General features: G+C 43.0%; 2 protein-coding genes across 3 annotated transcripts in view; both read right to left on the bottom strand.

Moving 5' to 3' along the window:
* Positions 1-1,068: 1,068 nt before the first annotated feature.
* On the bottom strand, positions 1,069-9,072 carry man1b1a (mannosidase, alpha, class 1B, member 1a). Of its 2 annotated transcripts, none has more exons than XM_052051101.1 (14): positions 8,795-9,072; positions 8,248-8,401; positions 7,558-7,666; positions 7,343-7,491; positions 7,114-7,247; positions 6,872-6,981; positions 6,000-6,191; positions 5,646-5,794; positions 5,116-5,304; positions 4,657-4,847; positions 4,367-4,487; positions 3,972-4,166; positions 3,642-3,773; positions 1,069-3,432 (listed from the first exon to the last, which is right to left on the bottom strand). In XM_052051101.1, the coding sequence occupies exons 2-14, from the start codon at positions 8,380-8,382 to the stop codon at positions 3,223-3,225; spliced, it is 2,016 nt and encodes a 671-aa protein (XP_051907061.1). In that variant the 5' UTR covers positions 8,383-8,401; positions 8,795-9,072; the 3' UTR covers positions 1,069-3,222. The 2 variants fall into 2 exon arrangements, with proteins under 2 accessions (XP_051907061.1, XP_051907062.1); XM_052051102.1 differs by having other exon boundaries at positions 7,114-7,244.
* Positions 9,073-9,305: 233 nt separating this feature from the next.
* The window catches only part of si:ch211-196i2.1 (collagen alpha-1(I) chain), a 37,533-nt gene continuing 21,077 nt past the window's right edge, over positions 9,306-25,761 (bottom strand). Inside the window, exons 17-69 of the mRNA XM_052051940.1 lie at positions 25,593-25,637; positions 25,337-25,390; positions 24,627-24,671; positions 24,463-24,516; positions 24,046-24,090; positions 23,889-23,942; positions 23,642-23,686; positions 23,229-23,282; positions 22,589-22,633; positions 22,425-22,478; positions 22,127-22,234; positions 21,830-21,883; positions 21,704-21,757; positions 21,505-21,549; positions 21,155-21,208; positions 20,662-20,706; positions 20,233-20,286; positions 20,080-20,133; positions 19,936-19,989; positions 19,682-19,735; positions 19,556-19,609; positions 18,972-19,016; positions 18,769-18,813; positions 18,441-18,548; positions 18,252-18,305; positions 18,075-18,128; positions 17,929-17,982; positions 17,743-17,850; positions 17,543-17,596; positions 17,348-17,455; positions 16,619-16,672; positions 16,424-16,477; positions 16,006-16,059; positions 15,853-15,906; positions 15,561-15,668; positions 15,363-15,416; positions 15,173-15,226; positions 15,048-15,101; positions 14,671-14,724; positions 14,443-14,496; positions 14,313-14,366; positions 14,149-14,202; positions 13,812-13,865; positions 13,698-13,751; positions 13,131-13,184; positions 12,837-12,854; positions 12,629-12,682; positions 12,421-12,483; positions 12,064-12,229; positions 11,679-11,788; positions 11,514-11,594; positions 11,193-11,375; positions 9,306-10,849 (exon numbers count right to left, since the gene is read on the bottom strand). Coding sequence (XP_051907900.1) covers positions 10,700-10,849; positions 11,193-11,375; positions 11,514-11,594; positions 11,679-11,788; positions 12,064-12,229; positions 12,421-12,483; positions 12,629-12,682; positions 12,837-12,854; positions 13,131-13,184; positions 13,698-13,751; positions 13,812-13,865; positions 14,149-14,202; positions 14,313-14,366; positions 14,443-14,496; positions 14,671-14,724; positions 15,048-15,101; positions 15,173-15,226; positions 15,363-15,416; positions 15,561-15,668; positions 15,853-15,906; positions 16,006-16,059; positions 16,424-16,477; positions 16,619-16,672; positions 17,348-17,455; positions 17,543-17,596; positions 17,743-17,850; positions 17,929-17,982; positions 18,075-18,128; positions 18,252-18,305; positions 18,441-18,548; positions 18,769-18,813; positions 18,972-19,016; positions 19,556-19,609; positions 19,682-19,735; positions 19,936-19,989; positions 20,080-20,133; positions 20,233-20,286; positions 20,662-20,706; positions 21,155-21,208; positions 21,505-21,549; positions 21,704-21,757; positions 21,830-21,883; positions 22,127-22,234; positions 22,425-22,478; positions 22,589-22,633; positions 23,229-23,282; positions 23,642-23,686; positions 23,889-23,942; positions 24,046-24,090; positions 24,463-24,516; positions 24,627-24,671; positions 25,337-25,390; positions 25,593-25,637 — 3,444 coding nt within the window. The 3' untranslated portion in view covers positions 9,306-10,699. The remainder of the gene's footprint in view (positions 10,850-11,192; positions 11,376-11,513; positions 11,595-11,678; positions 11,789-12,063; positions 12,230-12,420; positions 12,484-12,628; positions 12,683-12,836; positions 12,855-13,130; positions 13,185-13,697; positions 13,752-13,811; positions 13,866-14,148; positions 14,203-14,312; positions 14,367-14,442; positions 14,497-14,670; positions 14,725-15,047; positions 15,102-15,172; positions 15,227-15,362; positions 15,417-15,560; positions 15,669-15,852; positions 15,907-16,005; positions 16,060-16,423; positions 16,478-16,618; positions 16,673-17,347; positions 17,456-17,542; positions 17,597-17,742; positions 17,851-17,928; positions 17,983-18,074; positions 18,129-18,251; positions 18,306-18,440; positions 18,549-18,768; positions 18,814-18,971; positions 19,017-19,555; positions 19,610-19,681; positions 19,736-19,935; positions 19,990-20,079; positions 20,134-20,232; positions 20,287-20,661; positions 20,707-21,154; positions 21,209-21,504; positions 21,550-21,703; positions 21,758-21,829; positions 21,884-22,126; positions 22,235-22,424; positions 22,479-22,588; positions 22,634-23,228; positions 23,283-23,641; positions 23,687-23,888; positions 23,943-24,045; positions 24,091-24,462; positions 24,517-24,626; positions 24,672-25,336; positions 25,391-25,592; positions 25,638-25,761) is intronic.

The raw sequence follows: 25,761 nt of genomic DNA, 5'->3' as shown, positions 1-25,761 counted from the left end.
GAAGGTCGGGTATTCTTTCATTTATATCCAACTGGGAGCATAAAAATTCTTATTCATTCAAAAAATAAATAAACAGCATAAGCTAGGACAAAAGGGCAAAAAAGCATGACCCGTATAAATGTGTCGTACTGGCCCGAAATTGTACTCAATATAAGGGAAGGCGTTTGTCATCATTTCACATCAAAATGCGAATTGTTCATTGCGGACTTAATTGGGTGCAATGGCAAAATGACACTCTTCGATGAGTTAACGTAATGAAGGATTAAACGGCTAATTCAGTTTCTATCCCTGTGCCATTATGACGTGCGGATGGCAACACAAGTGACTTTTTAAACACTTCCAATAAAGAACGTCACAGAGAGCTTGAAGAAAATCATTCTCTGCAGTCATTTTCATGACAACCGAGAGCTGTATTGTGTTTGTCGAGGCGGATTTATTATGCCCCCCCCATATACCGGGTATATATATACACACACACACACACATAAGTTGAGGAACACTGCATTCAAATATGTATGTTTCATTATCATAATAATAATGTAGCACAGCATCCATCAGTGTGAGCAATATTAAGTCACATATTTAAATGTTGACATTCAACTTGAGATCTATTTGCCCCCCCCCCCCCTTCTAGATACATCACCAGACATCGGGTACATCCAGTTTATGATTGCAGTCATTGTAGCGTGACGAGCTACCGGCAGATATGCGAGCTCTGATTAAACCGATGATGTGACACTCGTCCAATTCATGACGTCGATTAGAATAGCGGCACCAAACGACTAATTTTGTTTTGGAACGTGGGTGTCATGGTGAGCACGGTGTAAACGGCACGTGTAAGCATCAACCCCCCCCCGATCTGTTGTGTCTGAAAGTCACATTGACAATTTCGGACAGAGATGGAGTGGGTCAAGAGGGATTCTCAAGGTGAGGTCAGAAACTTAATAGCTCGGCACTAAGAGATCCTCAAAAGTTTTCTCCTTTGATAGAATTTCTTCTGCTCTCACGATTGTCCATTAGAGATAATTAAATAAGAGTGTGCCAATGTGAAATGAGTCATTGTAGAAGTGAGATTTATGTATCATTTTTAATTAGGCTATTGACAATTTTCCCGCAAAGTCAGTCCAAAGGAAAAAAAAAACATTGAGTAATTTTTAAACAGACATTAGTTCAAGGTAAACTAGAAGGCATCATAAATGGAAAGGAAAAATAAAAAATCAGGGTGCAAATATGGCAGTGGTTCCCTGTGTTCAAAGCCAAATGGCTTAAAATTAATCGCGGAGCTGGAAATACAGGTCCAAAAATCCTTTCTGCAAAATATGAACATCATCGTTTTCAGTCACGCGCACGTCACAATCGAAATAAAACCAAACTAGGACTGCAGCCATTTCACGAGCCTGCGGCAACGGAACACGACAACGTAACATTCGGTCAGGCACAGGAGAACACGAGTGATCAGAACATTGGGAGATTGACACATCCCAAGAAAAGCGGTTGAAACTCAGGGTACGAGACGACGGCACCACTCAAGTCAGTCACTTCACATAAGTGGCAGTTTGGCTGAGAGGAACAATTCTTCCAAAAAAAAAGCCACTTCAATCCGTTTAATGCCAGTCATAGTTGAAGTTCACTGTCAAACGTCATGAAGAAAATTATGTGTGTTGAAAACATCACATCGGTCTGGATGTTTGAACACAAACGGTGCAGCAACACATGTACCGCGGCCATAACAATCACAGGCACGTATTCTTTATCCCCTGATGACAATGGCAAATATTACTGCCTCACTGAGGCACTGAAACCATTTCCATGTTCAGTAGATCTGTGTCAGTATTAGACTGCCCCCGGTGGCCAAGGCATACTCAATAGGAGGAGCTTCGATTAAATACGGTCCTTATTGTATGCTTTTAGAAAGTGCATGACAGTGTGGGGGTGGTTGGGATGAATCATGACATTTCTATTCATTTCAATGGGGAAAGATGATTTGAGATGAGCATTTAAGTTTAGAGCGAGGTCATGGAACACCTTATGTTCATCTGAAGGCACCACTGCGGTAGCGACACAATAGATTCTAATCACAATTCATTCTTTTTTTTTTTTTTTTTTGCGTGACAAGTTCATTATTCCTTCTGAAGGTCTTACAGCTGTTCTACAAAAAAATGCACAGATGCCTACGTTGAACACAGAAGTTGGACCCGAATCTTAAATATTCCTCTTAAGACATTTCGAATAATTTAATTGCCCCAATTTTTGTGGGAGATCTTTACAAAAAAAAAAAAACACTGACAAGAAGCAAATTAGGAGGGGGGTGGGGTGTAAGGTCTGATGAACATATGACAAATATACATCCAAAAAATCCCATTGACAAACTAAAACATAAGCTGAAAAAAGAGCGACAAGTCCGTTTTCTTCCCTTCTCAGGTCATCAAGGCGTAACGAAACAAGTGTCCAACGTTCTTTTGTTTCTGTGACAGTTCAACCTTGTTGCAGTTCTCGGAGAGTAAACGCATTGCGGGACTTCCCAACTCTTTGGCAAAAAAACCTTGTTGACATTCCAATCCGTCATGATGAGCAAAGTAGCCTCCCAAATCTTTCTTTTGAAAGCCCGCATTGGTTTGGGACGCGAAAAAGAGTGCAATCATTCACATTATTTTGTCTCATGAAAACGTCTGTTTGAGCGATTAACATTCTGGTACTTGAACCTCCTTTTGTGCAATAAAACCTCAGAGGTGGAAAAACGAACGCAAGCTTCTGATCGTGAAAAGTTGTGACGGAATAAATTTCTCCGAAAGGGCGAAGCAGTCATTTAAAGATTCAGACACCAAACGGTAATTGACAGCCTTCATTTTAAATACTCTTCACAACGCTCTGAATTTCAAGGATCCCAATCAAACTCATTATTCACACATACACAAAGTATCAACAGCTCGCAAGTGACAAAAGAGTTCATGTCAAGCCCCAGGCCTACTTCCAACCCCCCCCCCGCTTTTTTTTTAATTGACACTAGAGGCCAGCTCAGACCATTTCCTAGAGAAACTTGTAACAGAAGTCGCTCCACATAGAAAATGTAGCAAAGTACAAGTGGCCTGCACCCACCTGGGGTCATTGGGCATCACCACGGCAGTCCGGCAACTCGACGACGCACCCGACTGAGGAACGCCGCCCACAGTCTTCCGAGGACATCCCGGCATGAGTGAAGCACACATCACCTGTACGGTGCCGTCACTTGGGCGGAGAGGGCCATATGGGGAGTGGGTGGGCCTCGGTGTTGAAGACGTATTTGTCCAGACTGAGAAGTTCCATGTCGTCGGAAAAGAGCAGGTAGAGGTACTTCAATGTCTCTCCCAGGAAGAAACTTTCCATTTTGTCCCTGGGCTCCAGGTTCGTGGGGTCACGGACGTTGTTGATAGATGTGTAGCCTCCCTCTGAGACCTGCAAAAAAAAAAAAAGATTATTATAGTGAGGATAGCAATATGACAAGATGGAATCCAGGAGTGGCTTAAAATCCCCTTTGCAAAGGTAATCTTTTGTAAGATTTTGTCCTTGTGTCTCTCTTCTGTCTTCCTTTCAAGGCTTTTCCTGTCAAGATGTTTTCAATGAATCAATCTCCGAGCCGTTTTTTTTTTTTTTTTGTTGCTTACCTTGGTGTACCTATTGAAACTCTGCAGAATTTCCCATCCCCACTCTCTGTACTTGGGGTCCTTTGTGAATCTGTACATGTAGAACAGACTTTCGACGGTTTCTGGTCGCAGCAGGTTATGTCGGTCTGCAGGCTGCATTTAAAAATATAAGAGTCAACACTGAAATTATTTGAAAAGATACGATCAGAGTGTCAACTCGGATAACACGCAATGTACATTTCCAAGAAAAACATCCTTTATCGTGGCGGCAATCAAAGTTTTTCCATCGAGGTGGCCAGACTGCGACATTAAAACGCTTGTAGGTGACACACCGGAGATGTGAAGCCCCACCTTGACAAAAATGTCATGGCCGTCAGCGGCATGCAGGTTGAAGTGCACGATCTCTGGGCTAAGGCCGGTCTCCATCTGTGCGTACATGTGGTAACAAGTCTCCATTAACTGTGCCGCTAAATCCATGTGGTCCCCAGGAAGGCCATTGTGGGCTCCCAGTGCCAGGGTTCCCGGCAGGAAGCACACCAGGTGGTCCTGAGGCAGGAGGAATCGGATTGGAAGAAAGAAAAACGTTTCAGACCTTTGCCAAGCCCATCATTTGCGTGATTGTGGACTTCTATTTGACCAATTACAAGCAAGTGGCTCACTGACAACCAAGTCATCTCCCAACACGACATCAAGATAGCATGAAGGTTTTCAAGAGAGAAACGAGGACAAGTAACATGTCATGTCACCATTTTGGGACTGAAGCGGTTATGGGACAGCTCTCCAACAAAGGTCCATTTGTGCGGCCCCGTCTGTCGAACCAGGTGCTTTTTCACTCCGTTGATGGCTTCAATGTAGTCCTCCAAAAGCCTGGCGGAATACAACAATGAAAAGAAGGCCACGAGATCGACACCACAAAACAAAACAAACAACAACCCTGCATTCCTTGCTACAGTTTCTAACCAATAGACAGTAAAATCACACACAACGGAAATAAATCTGCGTCTACGTCGATGTTCCATGGAAAAGTTGTCCTCACTCGTCTTCGCTCTTGCCTCCCTGGAGCCACTGCTTGAGCAGGTATTCATAGTAGCTGTCCGCCCTGGCGCCCAGCGTATAGATGCCTCGGTGAGTGAACTGCCCGCTGTTGGTGTTGATGAACATCGGTATCAGTCCGTCGTGTTTGCCCGGCAGCTTGTGGACCTGCTTCATGACCTCATCTACAGCCTCCTGAAAGTTTTTTTTTTTTTTGAATACCACAGGAAGGCAGAAGGTGTCACAAACACATCAATGTGCAAATGTAGAATTCATCGTGAGAATAAATCAAGCCACAAATTCTGCCCGCAGGAATCTGTTCACATTCACCATCCTGGTTATGACCATGTTTGTACTTTTAATCTCACCAAGAACAATTTTGGTAAATGTGGCTTGAACCAATGATAAATGGTAGTTGAAACCGTAACTGTCAGCACGGATGATGGCGTTCTGCCTTCCAGACCTTGTACTGTGGGTCCTGAGTGAGGCGGCTCAGCTCTCGAAATTCCAGCTGAATGCTCGTGACCTCCGCCATGGAGCTGTCGGACGTCCATCGGGGTGGGTGAGCTGTTCCCTTCCCGATATTCACGTCAGAGAAAGGAATCTTTGAGGGGGTTTTGAAGGCAGGCATCAATCTGGAGCCGAGGTCTTTCTGGAAGCGGCAATGTCAAATTGATTTTCTTCACTATAGAAGGTGTGTCAGAAAATCTCCACGACCGGTGTCACTGAAGATTTAGTTCAAATCCAGACTACAAATTTCCCTGCAGTCATCCCCCCCACCCACTTTGTGGCCTAACACGGCCGCCTTCTGTGCTCGTTGATCAGCTGGAAATGGAAAGCTCTTAGTTTCTAAATTGGTCTTTTGTGAAACCACTTCTGGATTTTTTTCTTTATATGGCTCCCAAGTGCCTTCAAGTAACATCAGCAAAAGAAGAAGTGCCTGTTTAGCTCCTATCATTTTGCAAGTGTTCAGGTGCCTGTTGGATGACTCACGGCTTTATTTAGGAACAGTTGGTCTCCAGTTTGATGATAGGTACTCAGCAGACCTCCGAGGATGCGAATGGTTGTCTCAAACAGATTCACATCCACATTTTGGTTGAAAGAAAGCTCCTTCTCTATCCATTGCTTTGCCTCTGCAAACTCTGTGGCACAAAAAATGATGTCAAATGTCAAACTGAATTCAGACCAAAATTCGACATGCATGTAAAGAGAACAGCCCGGTTCATCTTGCTTATTTGATGTCATGAAGATACTGGAATCCCATTCGGCTTTATCCCAAAACATTCATTTCGGCATAGTTGCAACTGAATGGCAAAGAAATGCTTTTGGGCGAAAAACGTAACGCACCTTCTTTCAAGTCCATCATCCACATGGTGTCCAGAGAATCAATGAGGGTCAAACCCAGGCCAAACCACTCGCTGAAAGACTTGGAGATGGGCTTGAGCTCATCGTGGCCCCAGGCGTACATCTTGTAGCCCTTCCACGCGTGTCGAAAGGCATCACGCACAGCCTCCAGCCTGTCCACACCGACAGGTAAACCTGCAGACAAAAGGAGGGAGGTCAGTTGTCATGATACCATTAGGGGACATTCGTCATCAACACTGAGATGTTTATTAATTCAGAGGAATTGTTGTTGTGGAAATACTCAAATGTATTTGAAGGCGGCATTTCAGTGATTAATTAGATTAATTAAGTCATCAAAATAGTGTGTGTTTGTATTTTAGGAAGCATTATGTAGATTAAATGCGAAATGACAATTTGGGAAAAATCACATTTTAAACCTGCAGTATCAAATTTGATACAGACATTTTAACACGATTTAATTGTAATAAAAAGAATGAATTACTAAAACTTTAAAAATGACTTAGAATTTTGATGTTACTCTCACCGTAACTTCTCAAAATTTACCAAAACAAAACTTGAGCTGCCTGTAGAGGCATGATGGTCCACCAGGGGGCAGAATACATGTAGCAAATATGATACGAATGGCATTATAGGGATTTAAGAGAACTATCTGACTCTGAAATCAATTTTCTTTTTCTTCAGAGTGATAAAAAGAATCAGAGAAAAGTGCTTTATCGACACCAGATGCTGCCCAAAGTGATTTGCAAAGCCTGAAATTTGAAAACATATAGGAGTACACATAAGTGCCAATGGCAACGCAGCGTCAACCTTTATTCAAGCCTTACGAATTCCAACAACGGAAGTTCAGCACTGACCAGTGGTTGGGACAAAAGCGGCTGGTGCTGGGGCGACTGCAGCAACCTTCTCATTGGCCGAGGGTGGAGGCTCAGTGACCTGATCGGCTTCAATCATTGCTCCTCTCCAGCTGAACAAAGGAGAACACGTACTGTACAGAATAAGTGCAGTCTAACAAGAGAGATGTTTCTAAAACTGCAAAAGTATCTTCTAAAGACAAAGATGGAATAACGCAAATGCTTTCGAGGGTAGACAAGCTCACCTGACCAACTTTTTTTCTTTCTCTCCGTTTTCCTTTTCACCTGGTAATTGTACATCTTGTTTTTCCAAAAGTGTGTGTGAAGCGTTTGCAGGTTTCTTCAGACTTGGTGGACCTCTCTTGTTTGGAAATTTCTTCTGGCGGTAAGTAAAGTAAAAATTATTATATAATTATGTAATTATATAATTAAGACAGACATGTGTGCATACATGGATAAATAAATGTTTCTCACATTTATGGGAGGGCTTTGAAAAATGGGGAGATTTGGTCCTTTGTCAGTCATGGAATTTGGGCCAACAACAGGTTGAACCTTGCCATGGAGAAATTCAGACTTCAACCGATCATCATTCGTTTCCAGCCAGTCTTCCTTTTTTGATGAACCTCAAAAGATAAACAAAGGACGACTGTCATGTGTGCCCATTGACAAGGCCTGATAAGAGCACTCACCAGTCCTTGACGTCGACATGCGGGAATAGGAGAGTAGTGCCAATACGAGTGCAACGGCAAGAAAGAAGAGGATAAGGCTGCGCTGAAGTCGAGACAGCTGCTTCCATTTCTGTAGGCACATAAACCAAGGTTGTGTGTGGCAGGGGGGCTCACACAAGCACTAAATACATATACAACTATAAATATACAAGTATACCTATAAAATGTCAGGAAAATACATACAGGTGTTTATGAGAACATAAAAGTGGACTAAGGTGGGTAAGGGCAAAGTTCTATTTGTTCTGTGAAGAGCAAACTGGGCCAGGGCCAGAGAGGCCTTTGAAAGGAACCATTGGCTTTGTTTTGATCTTTTTTTAACCGTAACTCAGCCACAGCAGAAACGCTTGCCAAATCATAATGTGGCTGAAAGAATGAAACTGTATAACCGTGGGGAACTGTCGCTAAAGTAAATATACCTCCCCCCCATTACATTTTTGCAAAAGGGGGGAAACTACAGCAACAGGCGACTAAGGTCTATTCGATGTTCGGTTACAAGCTTCTTCTTTCCTTAATATATTTTCAAAAAACTGCTTAAGAGTAAGATATAACATTGGAAAATAAGGTTGACTGACATTTTTAAATGACCGTAATAACCAACTTACAGACGAAATACCTGCGTCCAAGTGATTAACCGTCAGTGTGAGTACTCACCCTCCAGTAGGACTGTTTGCGGTGTTTCCCATTGTTGTAAATGTTACAGGTTGGGTCGGTGAGAGTAAGAGAGATGAAATCCTTTCTGGTCGGTGGATACATCATATTTGCATGTGAAGGGAAGATGGTGGCCATCGACCCTGCATTCAGAAGCCTGAAACAAATTTAAATAGATTCATAAAGAAGTGATGAAGGTAAGCCATAATACGGAAGACGATTAGGGCCAATGAAGAAAAAAAAACAAGGTTGGCAAGATTCTCACTTTTATCTCAGAATGTTTTCTTCATCGGCCCTAATCCTCTTCCGTACCATAAAGACACATGTAGCAAGTCATAAATATAGGAATGATTCATGCATGTTTCTGCCCTTTCATTGTGATGCGCGGATTCTACAGTAAATGGTACATTGCTTGATGTGCATTTTAAATTAAAGCAGTATAATACACTCAGTTACATAAAACAATCAGTTCTATCTAAAACGCCCGACGTGGTGTTTTCTCTTCCCTACACAACACCACGGAGTTAGGGTAGAAATTAAATCCACTCACCTTTAGGTCTCGTTGGCTCCACACGTCGTCGATGTTTTCAACAGAGCTAACCAGCGACTCCGTTAGCTAGCTGGCTAGCCAGGAGAGTCCTCAACATGAACAGGACTACTCAAATAACTAACCGAAGAATCTCAATCTATGGACCCCATCACCGCAACAGAAGACAACGACTTATACGGGAAAAGTAATCAAATTAAAAGAGGAATTACCACGGAAATATGCGCTACAGAGGAAGTGGATGTTGTTCGTCATGTGACGTCACGTGTTCCTTTTCTTCTTCGCTGTTCCTTTCGTCACTCAACTAAAGTATCGCGTAAGGGTGATTCCACTACGGGGGATCAAATGATTATTTTTGAAAAACGTATATATTTTTTTCATAATCATGCTTTTGAGAAAATAAGCAATAAAGAAATATAATTTGTTACGTCCAGCTCAACCATGATATACATTAACTGAGTTATTTTATATGTCATATTGTGAGAAAAATACTTCTGGTACCCGGTTCGGAAAATACTTTTTTAAAGGATTTTATTGAAACAAAACCACACACAATATAACGATACAGGATCACATTATACGTATTCAACTTAAACAGTATATCCGATTCAGTAAATCAATTCTCACTTACATGTGTGATTTCACCATTAAACAATTCAATCTAAAAAGTAAATGTAAAAAAAAACTAAACATCAAATTAAATTAATATACACGGTAAAACAGATAAATCATATCTGAATATTTTACAAGTAAGGTTTTATGGAGAAAATGCATTCACCAGCTCCGCCTTATTGCTCGACTTATTATGAATTAATCGGATGGAGTAAAATAAGAATTTCAACCTCAATAGGAAAGACACAAATCTGGGAGGAGCCCTTATATAAACCTTATGGTACAGAGACACGTGTAACCAGTTTCAACCCGTGCCCACTTAGCCCACCTAAAACCCATACAAGTCCCAGACATGGATGTCCCCTTCTAACCCATGCCTACTAAGTCCACACGTACCCCAGCCATAGCTGACCAGTTCCATACCCACTTAGCCCACACATAATAACCAAGGCAGGACCCATCAGTGGATTATGACCAAATTTGGGTGTTTTTTCCCTTAAAAGATACGAGCACTGATTCTTCGGGTCCAGAATCATAATAAATCATATTACATACTGTATATATATATATATATATGAAACTATCAAGAAAGTAGTAATAGCAGTTTCTGACTGAGGTTTCATTGCAACATAAGCATATACTGTACATGAGTGAGAATCATTCTGAAGCTTTTGAACAATTGTGCAACACTCGTTTTGATTTGATCTCAGACGATGCCAGTCCGAACGGAATTTCTCTCATTTGAAAAGATTCCCATTTTTACGAGGGAACAAAAGTGGCTTCAGTGCCCATGTGTACAGAATCCCAACCTGAGACAGATTTAAATGAAAACGTTAAAACATGTTCAACAGTTCTTTGTATGCCAGACAAAAGACAGCACCAATATTCCTGAACAAACAAACAGTCCCATGCAAGTTTGAGGATGGATTAAATCCACGTTGGACTCATAAATAAATTGTTATCAGCGCCTCGAAAAAGATGACCGGAGAGTTCGACTGACCCGTTGGCTTATGGCCGATAGTTTGCCGGTGACTATTTTGCAATGAAGAACGTGGAAGTCGATCGTCATTATTTACACGATGTAATCGGAGCCCTATTTACATCCCGTAAGTGTCTGTAAACATCGTATTTTTCCGTCAGCTTGAGCGCACGAAACTCAACTTCAGACGAAATCCCCCAGCACCAAAAAACAAAATAATAATACTTAACAAGGAGCATCCTTAGAAGTTAGCGCATAGTAGGCATTTGTACCCGGGACCTGAAACTCTTCTGGGGTGGAGCGGCTGAAAATCTTTTCTAACTAAAGCAAACGGGTCCAACACTGAAGCCAAACTGATGTGTAAAGTTTCCACCACCCATTAGCGCCACATCTCTCACAGGAAGTAGGTGGAGGTCTTCAAACTCAAAAACCGACTCCCGGGGTCCTGACACCATCACCTCTCCAGGCTGACGATACAGAAAGAACATGAAATAGAATTTGCTCTCCTGAAGTTATAAGAAATCACAATCACTTGAGTTTAACTGAGTGAATGAAAATGTGACAAATGCGGCCCAAACCCAGATTTAAACCCGACTACACTGCTTTAGCCGTTGATCAATCCTTTGATTGGTTGTCCGGAGCAAATCAGCGTTGACTAGAAAGCACATCTGTCACACTGTTGTCATTTAGAGAAGGCTAACACCAATCTACAATATACAATGTTCCAACCACATCATATCTTTAAAAAAATGTGGCTGTTCATATGAATGTTCTAAACAAATTTTAATGTTTTTTTTTTTTTTTACATACCACACAATCTTGAATTGCTCCGAGGAAACTTTGCTTCCTTGTGTCAGTGAGAAATTTGATATCCCTTTCGGAGCGGCCCAACTTGTGTCCCGGGTGGCAGGAGTAGGTCAACTTCTGCGTGGCTGTGCTACTGTGCAACCTCAGGAAGCGCATTTGAACCAAGGTGGCACCTGGATAAATAAACTGTACAAAGGAGACGGGATGTTAATGTCGATTGCTCCGATTCCAGTTCAATCTCAATAGAGAACAACTTAATAGGAATCTCTTATTTACAGTGAAATGGTCCTAACATGCACACAAATATTTGGGCAGTTGGTCCACCTGAAATCCTCGGTCCAGCCTGCTGAGCCACTGAAAGGAGCCCTCGGCAGAAGATTCTTCCAGCCAGGCTTTCGTAGGCAACTGCAGAGGAAGACAAAAAAAAATGCCCATTTGTAGTCATGGATGTGATGATATGAGGTTTGTGGTGTTCTTGTGTTTATGGACCTGAGAATCTTCAGGATGCAGGCACGTCTGTATTGATGCGCTCGAGAAGCTGCAATAGGCAAGCAGAGCGTCAGCGGAGCTGCCTTGGTTTGGGTCGACATAATATGTTCCTAAAGGGAACAGTTAGCCAGAGTTCAATATTCAGATCCGCAGTTTTAAACAGATGCATAGAGATACTTCTGCAAAACCTGGAAAGCAGTTGTAATACATATGTCATTATCAGATGATGTAGTAGTTTAATACGAAAATATGTGCATCCGCACCGCCGTGAAAGTAAAATGCCACTGAACATTCATTGTCCTTCATTCGATTAGACCATGCGTGTCAACATTCCTTATCTCATAATCGATTCCCTGACCGATACTTTGATTATTTGCTAACTCACCACTGGTGTATTCTGGGTGGCAGAGCCAAAGTTCGAGACAGGTGGTGGCGGGATGCTCTTTGCTGCCATCGGGAGGATCCATCAGGAGACGAAGTTCCTGCTCTAGAGAATCCAGAAGAGTTTGGATCAAAGCGTAATTGGGCTTGTCGGACACATACATGAGAGCCTGGACACACAGAGAGGTGGGTGGGTGGGGGGGGGGGGAAGTACGCATCAGTGCTGTCCATTCATTTTCAAATACTGTATAAATATACTCTCTTATGTTTATTTTGTTATTCAGTGGAATTGAGTCTCAATTTCTTTTGAAATGGTGTGTTCCATGTTAGAGGTTCCACTCAACAGGGATACGTTACCAACCTTGAGTTCTGTCAAAGTCATGTTTATGGATGGTCCTGGAGGACCGGGAAAACCAGGCGGACCCTAAACGCAAGGATGACAAAAGTACATGCTCATGTTAATTCATCAAACCAATTCATGCACTTTTCCCGGTACACTTGTGGTGCCTTAATTACGAAAGGCTCCCTGGTGTCCAACTGGGAGGAGATTGTGTCTACTTTGAACTTACTGGGAGGCCTCTTCTACCTGGCAGACCAGGTAAACCCGGGTAGCCCTTTGTACCCTACAAGGAGAAGAAAACATCATGACTACTACCGATGCCAAACCATTAGTTGATTCATACAATTTCTCTGGAATTTAGCACCGAGTTGCATTCACATTGGACTACGATTGCAGGAATATGATTTATTAAAATGTATTTGCGCCATTTCTCCTACCTTCAATCCAAATGTGCCCTGTAGCAGAAGAAAGAGCATAGATGCCATTTAAAACATAAAATCATCATTGTACAACCTTTCTGTTGTTTGAGCATTTTCCAGGGTAAAACAATATGCTTATATTTAAAATATATTATATATTTAAATTTACTTATATTTAAAATATGCAGTGATGCTCAGAAAATCAGCAAACAATGGAAAATGTAAGTAGTGCAAACGAAATGTTACAGGAATCATGTCTACACGGTAAACTGTGAAATAAATATACCTTCTAATAATATAAACGAAACTTACAGGTGATCCAGGCAAGCCTGATGTCCCTCTTGGCCCTGGTGGACCTATAATTCCCTGCGGAAGACAGTGCACTTGAAAACAACCACCACTGTAAACAAAGTGCTGTACATGGAGCAAAAAGAATTCATGCAACAACAAACAATAAAACAATCAATTAGGTCTTGATGTCCTCCAGACAGGATACAAGTGTCCTCAATGAGAAAGCGTCTTTTTGCTCAGCGGGACATGGAACTGACAGTCATCCGCATAGCAGTGGAAGGAAATACCATGTTTCCTCAAGATGGAAACCAAAGGGAGCAGAGACAATTAAAAAAAAACCCAAAAAAAACAAAGACACCAGAATTGAACCCTGTGGAACACCAAATGACAGTGGAGCAGGGCAAACACAAAATACCGGGACTGTGATCAACACATTAGCGGGTGAAATATGTTAAAATAACTGGTGCTTCCATTTCATGGATTCACTGTGAACAGGCACATAATCTAAAGTCCTGTAAGTGAACTTAAAACTGGCTTTGTGAGCTTGTATACATCAAATTTAAGTTGCTTTTTTTCCTCCAGCTCTACCTTTTCTCCCTGGAGACCAACTTCCCCTGGCAACCCAACGGGTCCACGGATACCCTGAAGGAACAAGGACATGCATTAGTCAGTCTAAAAAAAACCCCATAATTCACAGCCTACCTTGGTGCCATCAAATCCAGGTAATCCCGATAGCCCCATGTCCCCCTTTTCACCCTGGGAGGAAAAAAAAATGTAAAAGAAAAGTTTCCGCTTCATGCAAAACAGAAAGTGGCGCTAACCGTTTGGGTACAAATCTAATCACTTCTCTGTAAAGATTGTGCGGTTAGCTTAGAACATTCAATTTTTGGCAAAAACACCATAAAATTCAGACTAAAAGCGGAGACTTTCCCCCCTCAAGTTTTTGCATTGCTATTGCAGTCATTTAATACCATATTATACGAAAACGCACCCCGCCTTTTTCTCAAATTCAGCGAATGTGTGCTTACAAACAGTTTACCTTTGTTCCCGGTTCACCTCGATCCCCCGTCTCTCCGCGAAGACCTGGTTTACCCTTGGACATAAGTAAAGAACATCAATTTGGTGGTTGTTACAGGTTGGAACATGATAAAAAGAAGCACGACGAGCACCGTCAGCTCTAATTGGTAAATGAAAAACACTCACGATGGTGCCTGCCCAGCCAAGGTGGCCCGCGACTCCCGTCTCCCCCATTTCACCCTGAACCATAAAACGCAATTTATCGTCCAGATTTAATAAAACAGAACATTGTGTGGCCTTGTTCCAGATAACGTACTTTTAGTCCTCTGATGCCCCTGGTTCCTCGAATTCCGGCTTTTCCTCGCTTTCCCTGTCGCCAGGTTTGCCGTGTTTTTAAAATGAAGCAAAACAAAGAAAGTGCAGAGGAGGAAAAATATTTGAGGGAGCCTCGTGACAAAGGAGCAGTCAGTCTGCAGTGCTTCCAATACACCTTTTCAACATTAGCTCCTTGTTTTTCTTTTCCTTAATGTGAAAAAAGTTTTACCCTCCGCCCAACGTGACCGATCTTTCCCGGTGAACCAATCTTGCCATCATCTCCCTGTCAGGGTAAAATAAAATGTGTTACTGCAAAACAAAATGCAAAGTGGAGGGCATACTTTACGTCACATTTTCATCAAGACTTCAAGCATAGAAAAGTCAGACAAACAAGACAACTATCATCTGTTATCATGTTATTATCGTATAATAAGGCAACCACATCTCCAAACTGCCTCACGTTTGCATAACAATACACCTGATATTTTTGTAGATCATCTATGGAGAGATTCCTAATCGGAGAACGCAGATGCTAATGATGGGAAACAATAAGATGTACAAAAATAAGTACATCAGAGTAAAATATGAAGACAATATTAGTGTTACCTTTTCGCCTTTCATGCCCCGTTTCCCCTCAGGTCCTCGTCTTCCTTGCCCTCCCTGCAAAAACATATTTACTGCTTCCAAAAACTGCGATCTGATGAAATCGGAGCAACAAGATTTGATCTTACAGTTTTCCCAATGAGACCAGGAGGGCCCTGAAGTCCCATCTCTCCAGGAGCTCCCTATAGGACACAGACGAAACAAAATCTAGGCTGGAAGTGTTGCCATGGAAGGAACCCCCCACGCCCCACCAAAAAAAAAAAGATTCAAGTAACTTCTGGGTTAAAACTGCAACATTTCTGGTCAATTTACATTTACCTCTAAGCCAGGAAGAGCCGAAGGACCTTGGATTCCCGGTAAGCCTTCTTCTCCCTGCCAAATCAATCAAAACTCATTTCCTCAAATGTATTCATTTTGGCAGAGCGCGTCATGTGTCGACTTCATTCGGAATTCCATTGCGGGTCCATACGACACCAAGTGAGTAAACAGAGTCATTGTTGTTATTTGGATCTCAACCTGCTGCCCTAGTGGGCCTGGTGCTCCGGGCGCTCCTTTCAGCCCTTGTTGTCCCGCTTCCCCTTTAGCTCCCTGGTCACCTTTAGCGCCGCCCTTTCCTAGGTGACCCTGTTACAAGAGAGGACATTGAAATACTGATTTAAACGCCAGTAAGGTAATATGGTGATCTTTTGATACCCCCCTCTTTTTTTGTGGTTTAAATCTATAGTTACAGTATATTGAATGATGGGACATTTGAATAAAAATCAACGTTGATTAAAATAATACATTGAATTATGGATATCGCACTAACATGTGGTCCCGGTTGTCCAATGTCGCCTCTGACACCCCGCACTCCAGGTATTCCCTTTACAAAAGGTCATAACACACACACAGCACAGAAATTCACAAATATGTCCCTCTGCACACGTTGTACAAAAATGTTTTGATTCCAATAAAACGTTACCACGGGGCCTCTTGACCCGACAGGTCCCGCTTTACCAATGTTACCAGACTCCCCCTGGAGAGGTACAGAAAAGTCATTGAGATCAGTGGCCCCCAGTCATGGCTGCCCATCAGCCGAAATAGCCATACGCCGGGTCCATTTGTTACGACTACTTCCTGTTGACTGCTTCTTATTTCATTTAGTGGTGGATTCTGTTTATTTCAACGTGCAAAGCAATGTTAGAAGGGGGACGACTCCGATCGGCGAGAGTCGTGCACTTTGTGCGGCCCGGTACCAAATGGGCCGAGGCCTGGTACTGGTCTGTGGGCCGGTGGTTGGGGACCCCTAATTTAAATGACTAACTGGGTGGTCATTCCAGAATTGAGAGGAAACGTCATTCAATTCTGGAATGAACCCACATCGCTTCATTACATTTCACCTTTTGTCCATGAATTCCCTTTGGCCCTGGGGATCCGGAAGTTCCCGCACTTCCCTTGGAGTCAAACAAACACACAAAAAGTATTACCTCACAATACCATTATTATAAACCATTTGGTGAAAAACCGAAAGGGAACATACTGTACATACTGCATGATAAATTCACAGCTGTTGTGAGAAACAGAAAAGGGCTGACCTTTAACCCCAAAGGACCTGCAGGGCCCACTTCGCCGACCAGGCCTGGTTCACCCTATTCAAAGAATAATAATAATAATAATAATAATAATAATAATAATAATAATAATCATACTAATAATAAAGAGGCACCCAAGCAAGCAATGACTTTTGTTTTAATCGTAACTAGATGCCACATATCGTCACTGTCTGAACTGGTTGCCAGCCAACCAGCAACACTTTCTAGGCAATGTTGATGCCCAAGTCCACAAAACATTATTTGTACAAAAGTGCCTTCTTTGTTGCAGTGGACGCTTAGGACTCATTCATTCATTCATCTTCCGAGCCGCTTGATCCTCACTAGGGTCGCGGGGGGTGCTGGAGCCTATCCCAGCTGTCTTCGGGCAGTAGGCGGGGGACACCCTGAATCGGCTGCCAGCCAATCGCAGGGCACACAGAGACGAACAACCATCCACGCTCACACTCACACCCAGGGACAATTTAGAGTGTTCAATCAGCCTGCCACGCATGTTTTTGGAATGTGGGAGGAAACCGGAGCACCCGGAGAAAACCCACGCAGGCCCGGGGAGAACATGCAAACTCCACACAGGGAGGCCGGAGCTGGAATCGAACCCGGTACCCCTGCACTGTGAAGCCGACGTGCTAGCCACTGGACTACCGGGCCGCCCCGCTTAGGACTCGTGTGACTGAAAAATATGTACTAAAAAATATGAAGCAATACAGGCCTCACCATGAATCCAATATGGCCTTTCTTCCCCTTTGGGCCTCTTTCGCCATTTTTTCCAAGTTCTCCCCAGGCGCCCTCGGGACCAGAAAAGCCTCGAGGTCCCATGTCGCCCTACGGTCCACAATCGGCTTGATCAGTCAGAAGCATACCGTGCCATTTACTTTGATTCTATATTTCAAGACTACTCGTAAAGACGACCTTGTCTCCTTTCAATCCAGGATCTCCTGCTTCACCGGGATGGCCGACATCCCCCTGCGGAGTGAAAAAACAAACCGTGCTCAATCGACCAAAAAAAGATGTCCACGAAAAACAAATGGCTTCAAGGAGCAATTTAATCCAACTCCATTATTTCAAAGGAGGATGACATTCACCTACAAACAGAAGATTGATGCACCAACCTGTTTTCCAACAGATCCAGCAGGACCAGGTCGTCCTTTTGGGCCCGCAAGTCCTCTCACTCCCGGTAGTCCTGTAGGACCATATTGCCCTCGAGGCCCGGAGTCCCCCTGTCAGAAATAAGAGACAAAAAGCTTCCGCGTGACCTTTTTGAAAGGCTTTGGAATGAATCTTCAACATTGACTGACCGGGTCTCCTTTCCATCCAGGTGGTCCATCATCGCCCGTGTTACCCGGTTGACCCTGAGAAGTGAAGCAATCATGAATTGGGTTAAAAAAACAACCCAATAGATTGATTTAACATATTTCAGACATTTTGTTGATCTGAAACCAACCTGTTGTCCATCAAGTCCCGTCAGGCCGACATCACCGGCTAATCCAGGGAAACCCTAAAGTGAACAGAGACTGACTTTTAATAGTCCAACGTGAATTCGCATTGGCTTGGAAATACGACAAAAATTTCACGAGCAAGAAAAAAAAAAAATTGCTCTCAAGGAAACTCTGTGGCTGACCTTCTCTCCTCTTTCTCCCGCTGCTCCGATTAATCCAGCCTCACCCTGCAGGCCCTGTGGCGATCCAATAAACGCATTTTCATACAAATTCAATTTTTATCACCACCGATTTTGCATATTTGTCCGGCCTATGAGGACTAACGCTACAGCGTCAATGAAAACGACAGTTGGTGGTAAATACCCACTCACTAGGATTCCAGCTGGCCCAGATGGCCCCTGAGGTCCGGGGGACCCGTTACTTCCCCGGGGCCCTGGTTTTCCAGGAGCTCCAGCATCACCTGGGAGACCTGGAGCACCCTGGAAATAAGAAGAACGCAGAGCCCTTCAGAGGGTGATCATCACACAAAACTGGTTGCAAGTGACGATTTATACAAAAATAACAGAATAGTAGGTTTTGAATAGTCTTGGAGGGGGGGGGGAAAATCCCATTTGACTCCAATCAATCAATTTTCTATCTATATAATTTTACATACAGTCATCATCCTTTATCAGTCTTTATTTGAGGGCAGTGGCTTACCGGTGCACCCTGAATGCCTTTTGGTCCTTCATCTCCAGGTCGACCCTGGGCGGACAATGTTAGAAGGATGTAAATACAGGTGGAAAAAAGAAATAGATCAAAAAAAACATTCATCCTCACATTCACACCAGCTGGCAATCATTCAGTAACGGTAGCGTAGCATCGATACTGTATTGTATTCATATTCCGAAATCAATTCTCACCTGGGGTCCCTGGGGCCCCTTTTCCCCAGGGGAACCTGGCAGACCCTAAAAAGAAATGCGGAACATATTTAGTTTATTCTGCCTTCAATTTACACAAGCCGCTGCAAATACATCCATTTTTTTTATTATCCCAGCTCTAAATCAATCTCTTTGTATTTCCCCTAAGCCCTTACTTTTGCGCTTGTAGATCCAGGCTTTAAAAAAAAAAAAAACATTTGGATGCAAGTTTATTTAAGAACAGGAAAATATGAGATGAGAGTGGTGGACCAAAGAAGCAACTCAATGAGGAAAAATCCACACGGGAGTCCCGAAAAGCAGCTCAGCAAAAATAATTACCATGCCAGAAAGATTTCATGACATGAGAATTTTGAAGTAGTTTGTACTGCGCCTTGTGGAATGCCCATTTTTGTTGCAGTTTGTGATAATCACTGGATTGTTGATGCAGTACATAAGGCAAAAAAAGGGCCCTCGAAGCGAGCAATCCTCATATTTCAGAAAAAATACGGCAAGTCGTAGTGCTAAAAAAAAAAAAAAAAAAGACAAAGGAACAGGTAAAGCGACGAATGCCTACAGTATATACTTACCGGGGGCCCTGGCTTCCCAGCAGGCCCGGGAAAACCTCGATAACCCGTCTCACCCTGGTGCAGGAAGCACAGAAGATTTTTTTTTTCTTTTGCATGCAACACTGTTTTATGAAAACTTGAGATTACCCTCTCTCCAAAGGCTCCCGGATGGCCGCACATGCCCACGGTGCCGTGGATACCCTGATGGTCATGGCAACAATAAACAGAAGAATGTTAACTATTAAAAAAAAAAAAAATGAACGTCACCCAACGATTGCAAGACATTGACTGGGAATAGTTATGAAATGTATCAAAATTCATTTGAGGAGGTAATTTATGGTCCGATGAAGTCACACCGACATTGATTATGATGCTGTTTAATATGTTCAAGAATCACTTACATACATGCCAACTGGGCCCTGTGGTCCTTCCTTGCCAGGCTTCCCCGTGAAACCCTGCGACAACACACACACACACACATTCCGTCACAGACTGTGTGTAACGGTAGACATTGTGCGAGGATTGTTGCGTAACTGCGGACGAACCTTTTCACCCGGGGCTCCAGTCATGCCTTGGGGTCCTGGCGACCCTTGAGGGCCCTTAAAAGTAAACGCAGCGAATGAGACTTTGACTGTGCAAAGTGCATTTAAAACAGAAGACTTGTTGGTTTCATTAAATCGACGATTTAGTTGAAATACCATCGAACCCAATGGTCCATCAGGTCCTCTTTCTCCAGAAATTCCTTGAGGACCCTGACCAGAAGAAGTCGGGAGAGGTAGGAAGAAAATGCGCGTTAGTTCGCGTAATGACAAGTTGAATTATCAAGAAGTGAGAGTGATGCGGGAATCCAGAGCAATTAATTCATTTTTCCCCTCACTTAATTAATGAAAAATGAAAAATTCCCCAAGAGCCCAGCCTACAAATCAGAGTGAGCAGCCCATGACGCCATTTGCAAAATAAACAGTATCATGAAACAATCAACATCCTTGGCAGAGGGACCCGGTCGTCATTAGCGCCATCTTGAATAGAATAAGTACTTTGAGAAAAATCATTTGATTGATTTGATTACGCTCAATGTTAATCATTGTTTTCCCAATACGGTACACCGGAGCACAGGACTCTCTTACCGTGATGCCGTTATTACCCACAGGGCCAGTTACACCCACGTTACCCTAAAAAAAACAAAAAAACATACGTTTTACCAAGCAGAGGAGGTTCATGTAAATGCAAACACTCAATTTATTTTCGGACGCATCTACAGTTGCAGATGTGTGAGCTCGACGCCCTTGGACCAATTTAGAAGCCGAGTGAAAGAGTCATCCCGCTCCATCCTCCAATTCGGACGAAAACATCCGTCTTGTTCCCAGCCTTTGTTTCTTTGTGTCTTTTGTTTGTCATTTTTTTAAATCGCAACTTTCCGGCATTTGCGTAAGATTAGCGTCGACTATGGTATAAGTCCAAACTTGGGTACAAATTCAAAAGATATAGTTCATCCCATTGCTGAGCGTAATGCAATAATTAAAAAGATGACAAATCCATGGGGGGTAGTTGGGGGGGGGGGTGTTATACAATTCACACACATCATTTTCAAGTGATTAAAATATGACAGAGAATGGGAACCTGTGTACCAGGCTTTCCTTCTGGTCCCTGTGGTCCAGGGTGACCCGCCAAACCCTGCAATGTGTTCATCAAACGCACAAACAGAGATACATCAACATTCATACATAACTCTTTTTTTTGGGGGGGGGGTTCAAAGGTCATGTTTCACTTGAAAGAAAATATAATGGGCTTGGGAAGCGTCAACCGCTCCGAAAATTCAAATATCCGATTCACGCATGACAAAAAGAGAATGACAATTGAACAAAAATGATGATGACCTTCGCCTACAATTCAAACGTGAACACGCAGCCTCGACTTTTAAAGCAAAACGACCGCATGCTTATAAACACATTCCTGACAGTCAAGATTACCGGTGGACCAGGCTGTCCGCTGGGTCCACTTTGTCCTGAGCGCCCCTGGAGAAAAGAAAGGACGCAAATTAGACACGACAGCCCGAGTTTCCATCCCCCTGGAAAACAAGTTAGCCGCATGATGTAAAAACACGTTCACTACGTTTCCAAGGAACTCCAGGAGGTGGCGCTCAGGCTAAGTATGACTTTTGAGATTTACCCTGTTGCCTCTGGGTCCCGCGTTCCCATTTCGTCCATCTGGTCCTCTGTTCCCCTTGAAGAAAGTTCACATATCGATGAATGCGACTGTGGCCTTAAATTGTGCTCATTTGCATGTTGTGCTGACCTTGAAACCACCACTGCCCTGTTTTCCCCGATGACCCGTTTCACCGTTTGCGCCCTGAGTGAGGAAAGATAAGTCCGTCAAGACAGCACAAAGAATGACACTTTTTTGATTTTGATTTAATTCGTCAAGAACCTCTATGTTTATTTAGAAGGAATTCTTGTTCCGTGTCCGTATTCATAAAATAAGCACGACAAATTGTTGAGAGCTGACAAATTCTGGCCTTTAGCTCTCGCAGTTTCACGCGGAACACTGCCAATGCACTAGTCCAAAATTGAGCAAAAGCGCCACACGTTGTACCTCAATGCCTTTGGGACCGGGTTGACCCTTGGCGCCAAAGTAACCTGGAAACCCAGGGGGGCCCCTCTCCCCCTGAGGACCTGGAATACCATTGGCCCCTTGAAAGCCCTAAGACAGAACATCAGAAACAAAAAGATCTGAGAGATGCGGAGGAAAGTACTTGGAATCTCTTCTGGTAGGGAAAGGGAACACGAAACTTGGCGGTGGAACCGGAAAGTGCAGCAAAGCATACATGCTCTCTCTCCTCAACTTTTTACAGGTGATGTCTTTCCTAACAATATGTCAAGCAGTTTCTTACTTTATCTCCTTTCGGACCTGGAATCCCCGTGTCCCCATCTGGTCCCCGGATGCCCTGTACATAAAAAAAAAAAAAAACTTGCAGTATTAGGAATACTTTGCATTGCCGTGGAGCTGAATAAAGTAAAAAACTACACTTAATTGTTTGACATATTTTGAGCTTACCGTAGGTCCGGGGATGCCTGGTGCACCGCAATCTCCTGGTGCACCCTAAACAAAAGGTCGGTAAGGTCAACTCTTATGTGAATTAATCAGCAAAAGAAGACCGTATTCATAAATCATGTAAAAGCTCAAAGAAAGAAAATATTTGAGTCGAAGACAGACGTATCAAGTCCAGGTCGAGAGCGCTGGCAGCAATCACCCACTAGGTGGCATTGTTGAGCTAGTGCTCTTTTTCCAAATCAAACTATGGCACACTGGTCATGTTTTAGGCCATTTTGATTTCAACCTTCGACGCTATTTGGGTGACATTTCAAAGAAATAGCAGGTCATTTGGGTTAGCTTTGTCCGGATCCTCACTGAGGATCCGTTTGCGTTGGATGACCGAATCCGCGCCGCACCGACGCTTTAAGTCTGCCTCTACCACGATAAACGCTGGTGAACTTCAAATATATATGTATATTTTTCTTTCCATAGGGGCATAAATACACAGACATTGTTCAGTTACATTATTAGCATGCTACACTGTTCTCACAATGTACTGCAGCAATTCCTTAGGGCAGTGGTCCCCCAACTTTTTTTTGGTGTCACGGACCAGTTGAGACCGGTGGTTGGGGACCCGCGCCCTAGTGAATATCAAACTCACCATTGGCCCTTCAAATCCGGGTTCGCCTCGCATACCCACGGTACCCACATGTCCCTAGGGTACAAAAAAAAAGCATGAATAAATAAATAAGCAAATCATATGATAAAAACAAAATCGGAAAAAAATTGCTATCAGGCACGGTCTTGTCATTTGTAATGAGAGGGTGAGTGGAAATCCAAGTCACATTCTGCTGTAAGTATTTTGCAGCATGCCAGACGGAGAAGGAGGCCACACACATGCACAGAGAGATGTCCATATGAGGACGTATGCGCACTGCACTCCTGAGCAGAGCGTGGGATGTTCGATGCTCTCCTCAATGATGGCCGCGATACAGAACAGGATCCCTCCGACAACCGCTTGCCATTTTGCTCAAATGTTGCTGCCATGCAAACAAAAGCCAACAACATACTTACAGGATCTCCTTTCGGCCCTGCTCCACCACTCAGTCCTGGCGTTCCCTATCAACAAATGTGAAAATGGTTGAACATATTCATGAAAAAAGGTCGCACGACGGTCTTTTAGTTCTACACTGAAATAAAACAGTGGTACAACCTCTCTACGATTTTCACTTAGAAATGTAGTTTGTGGTGTTATAGCAACACGTGTGTCATGAGCACACACTGATTGTTTTAATTTTTTTTTTTTTTTAATTCTACTTACTTGGGGCCCTCTGTGTCCTGGAGGCCCCGCTTGTCCATCTAAACCTGGGGGGCCCTGTCAAGTGAAAATGAAGTACATAAAATAAAAGAAACGCATATTAAATATTGTATGCTAGCTCAAACACTCGAGTGTCAATACGATCGTGCAAAATTAGTACCTGTGGACCTTTGCGGCCGACATTGCCTGGAGGGCCAACGTCCCCCTAAAAAGGTGCAAGAATAAACAAATCGCAAAATCAAACGACCCGTCAAGGTTATTTGAGAGTCAAAACAATGACCATCAAGATGTAACTGTGTATACAAAATTATGTTAGACAACTGTGTTCTGAATGACCGCACGGCAAAACGGACTTAACTTGAATTAAAGGCAGCTTCATTTAATTTAACATTCTTAATTCATAATTTATGAGCAAAACTGCAATGAGCAACATGGACTGAGTTCACTGACACCTAACCGCTAGGCTTAGAAAAAATAATTAATTCTTGAAAAAAAAAAATCTCATGTGAGGTCAAGATTGATATCACATTTTACACAAATTAAGAAAAATCTTTCAAACTGCGCATGTCCATTTTACCCTTGAGCCGTTCACTCCTTGAAGACCAACTTGTCCTGTAATGCCTGGTGCACCCTGCCAATGAAAAGCACACCTGAAATATATGTTTAAAAAAAAAACAGCAAAACCCCCCCCCGGAGTATTGTAGAAGGTAATAAATTTTTGTTTTCTTCCCACTGTCTTACCGTCAGACCTGGAAAACCCAGTGGGCCGTCCAAACCATGCTCCCCCTGGGCACAAGCGGTGTAAATATTTTGTATTCTACTGTGACACGTATTCAACATAGCATTACATACAATACTACATATGGTCACTACATACACTATGCATACAATATCTCGCTCACAAGACGACCAAACCGTGACGTCAAAGCCATTCGTCACTTCAGAAAAAAAAATATATCGGGGCCTCCATTAAATCTTGTATGATAGCACGTCTCTTACACAATTTTTGGAACAGCCATGATGATCTCTTCCTTACATTACAATTTGGCTTTAAATCCAGTCGCTGCACAGATGTTTAAAAAATAAAATAAAATAAAATAAAAGAAGTTATTTTGGCAGCGATAAGACAAAAAGAAGCCAAGCGAAATATTTTGAAAGCACTGCCATCTTATCCAGAGGGGCCTCATTCGGGGCCCCTTTGTAGAATTTTAATCATCGAATGATTCTGGTCGTAGCAACAGTACAGCCATACAATAAAAACAGTTACACGGGAAAAGGAGCATAAAAAGTATGACGAACCAATAAAAGTTAGACCATGAAATTCAAACTCGAGATCGATGTCATGATTCTGCTTTTGATTGATAGTTTTTACCGGCATGGTTCTGTTCCATTTGGGCTTTTTGGGTCATTAGATTTGATACAATTGTACCCCGAAAGGGCAAATGACTCACATCGGGTCCAGGCGGGCCCTCTGGACCAGTGCCACCTCGGATCCCAGGAGGCCCCTGCAAAATATGTTCAGATTCAGTTTTTACAAAGCACTTTCATTTTCTACAAGGACCGCAAGAGTGTTCATCTCATGACGGATCGTGCGATGTGCCGTCATCTCTTTCGACCGACTCGAACATCACTTGGAAAAAGCTCGTTTTTTTTCCAAACACGAAAACTACTGACTGGTGATGGAATATCCAAGCGAAGGGCACTCACCCTCGGCCCGACAGGACCCGGTGGGCCCGGTAACCCGGCTGAACCCTAAAATGGGCAAAGACAGACTTGACTTTCCATGTCATGAAAATTTTACATATTCTGATCACCGCAGCTCTTATAACAGATTTGACATATTCATATAAAAATGCAGAGTTCAATCATAGTCATT

The sequence above is a fragment of the Hippocampus zosterae genome, chromosome 18 (genome assembly GCF_025434085.1).
Source record: "Hippocampus zosterae strain Florida chromosome 18, ASM2543408v3, whole genome shotgun sequence".
In the NCBI taxonomy this organism is placed as follows: Eukaryota; Metazoa; Chordata; class Actinopteri; order Syngnathiformes; family Syngnathidae; genus Hippocampus; species Hippocampus zosterae.
Note: the sequence above shows the minus strand (reverse complement) of the source record. Positions and strands in the feature narration are given on the sequence as shown.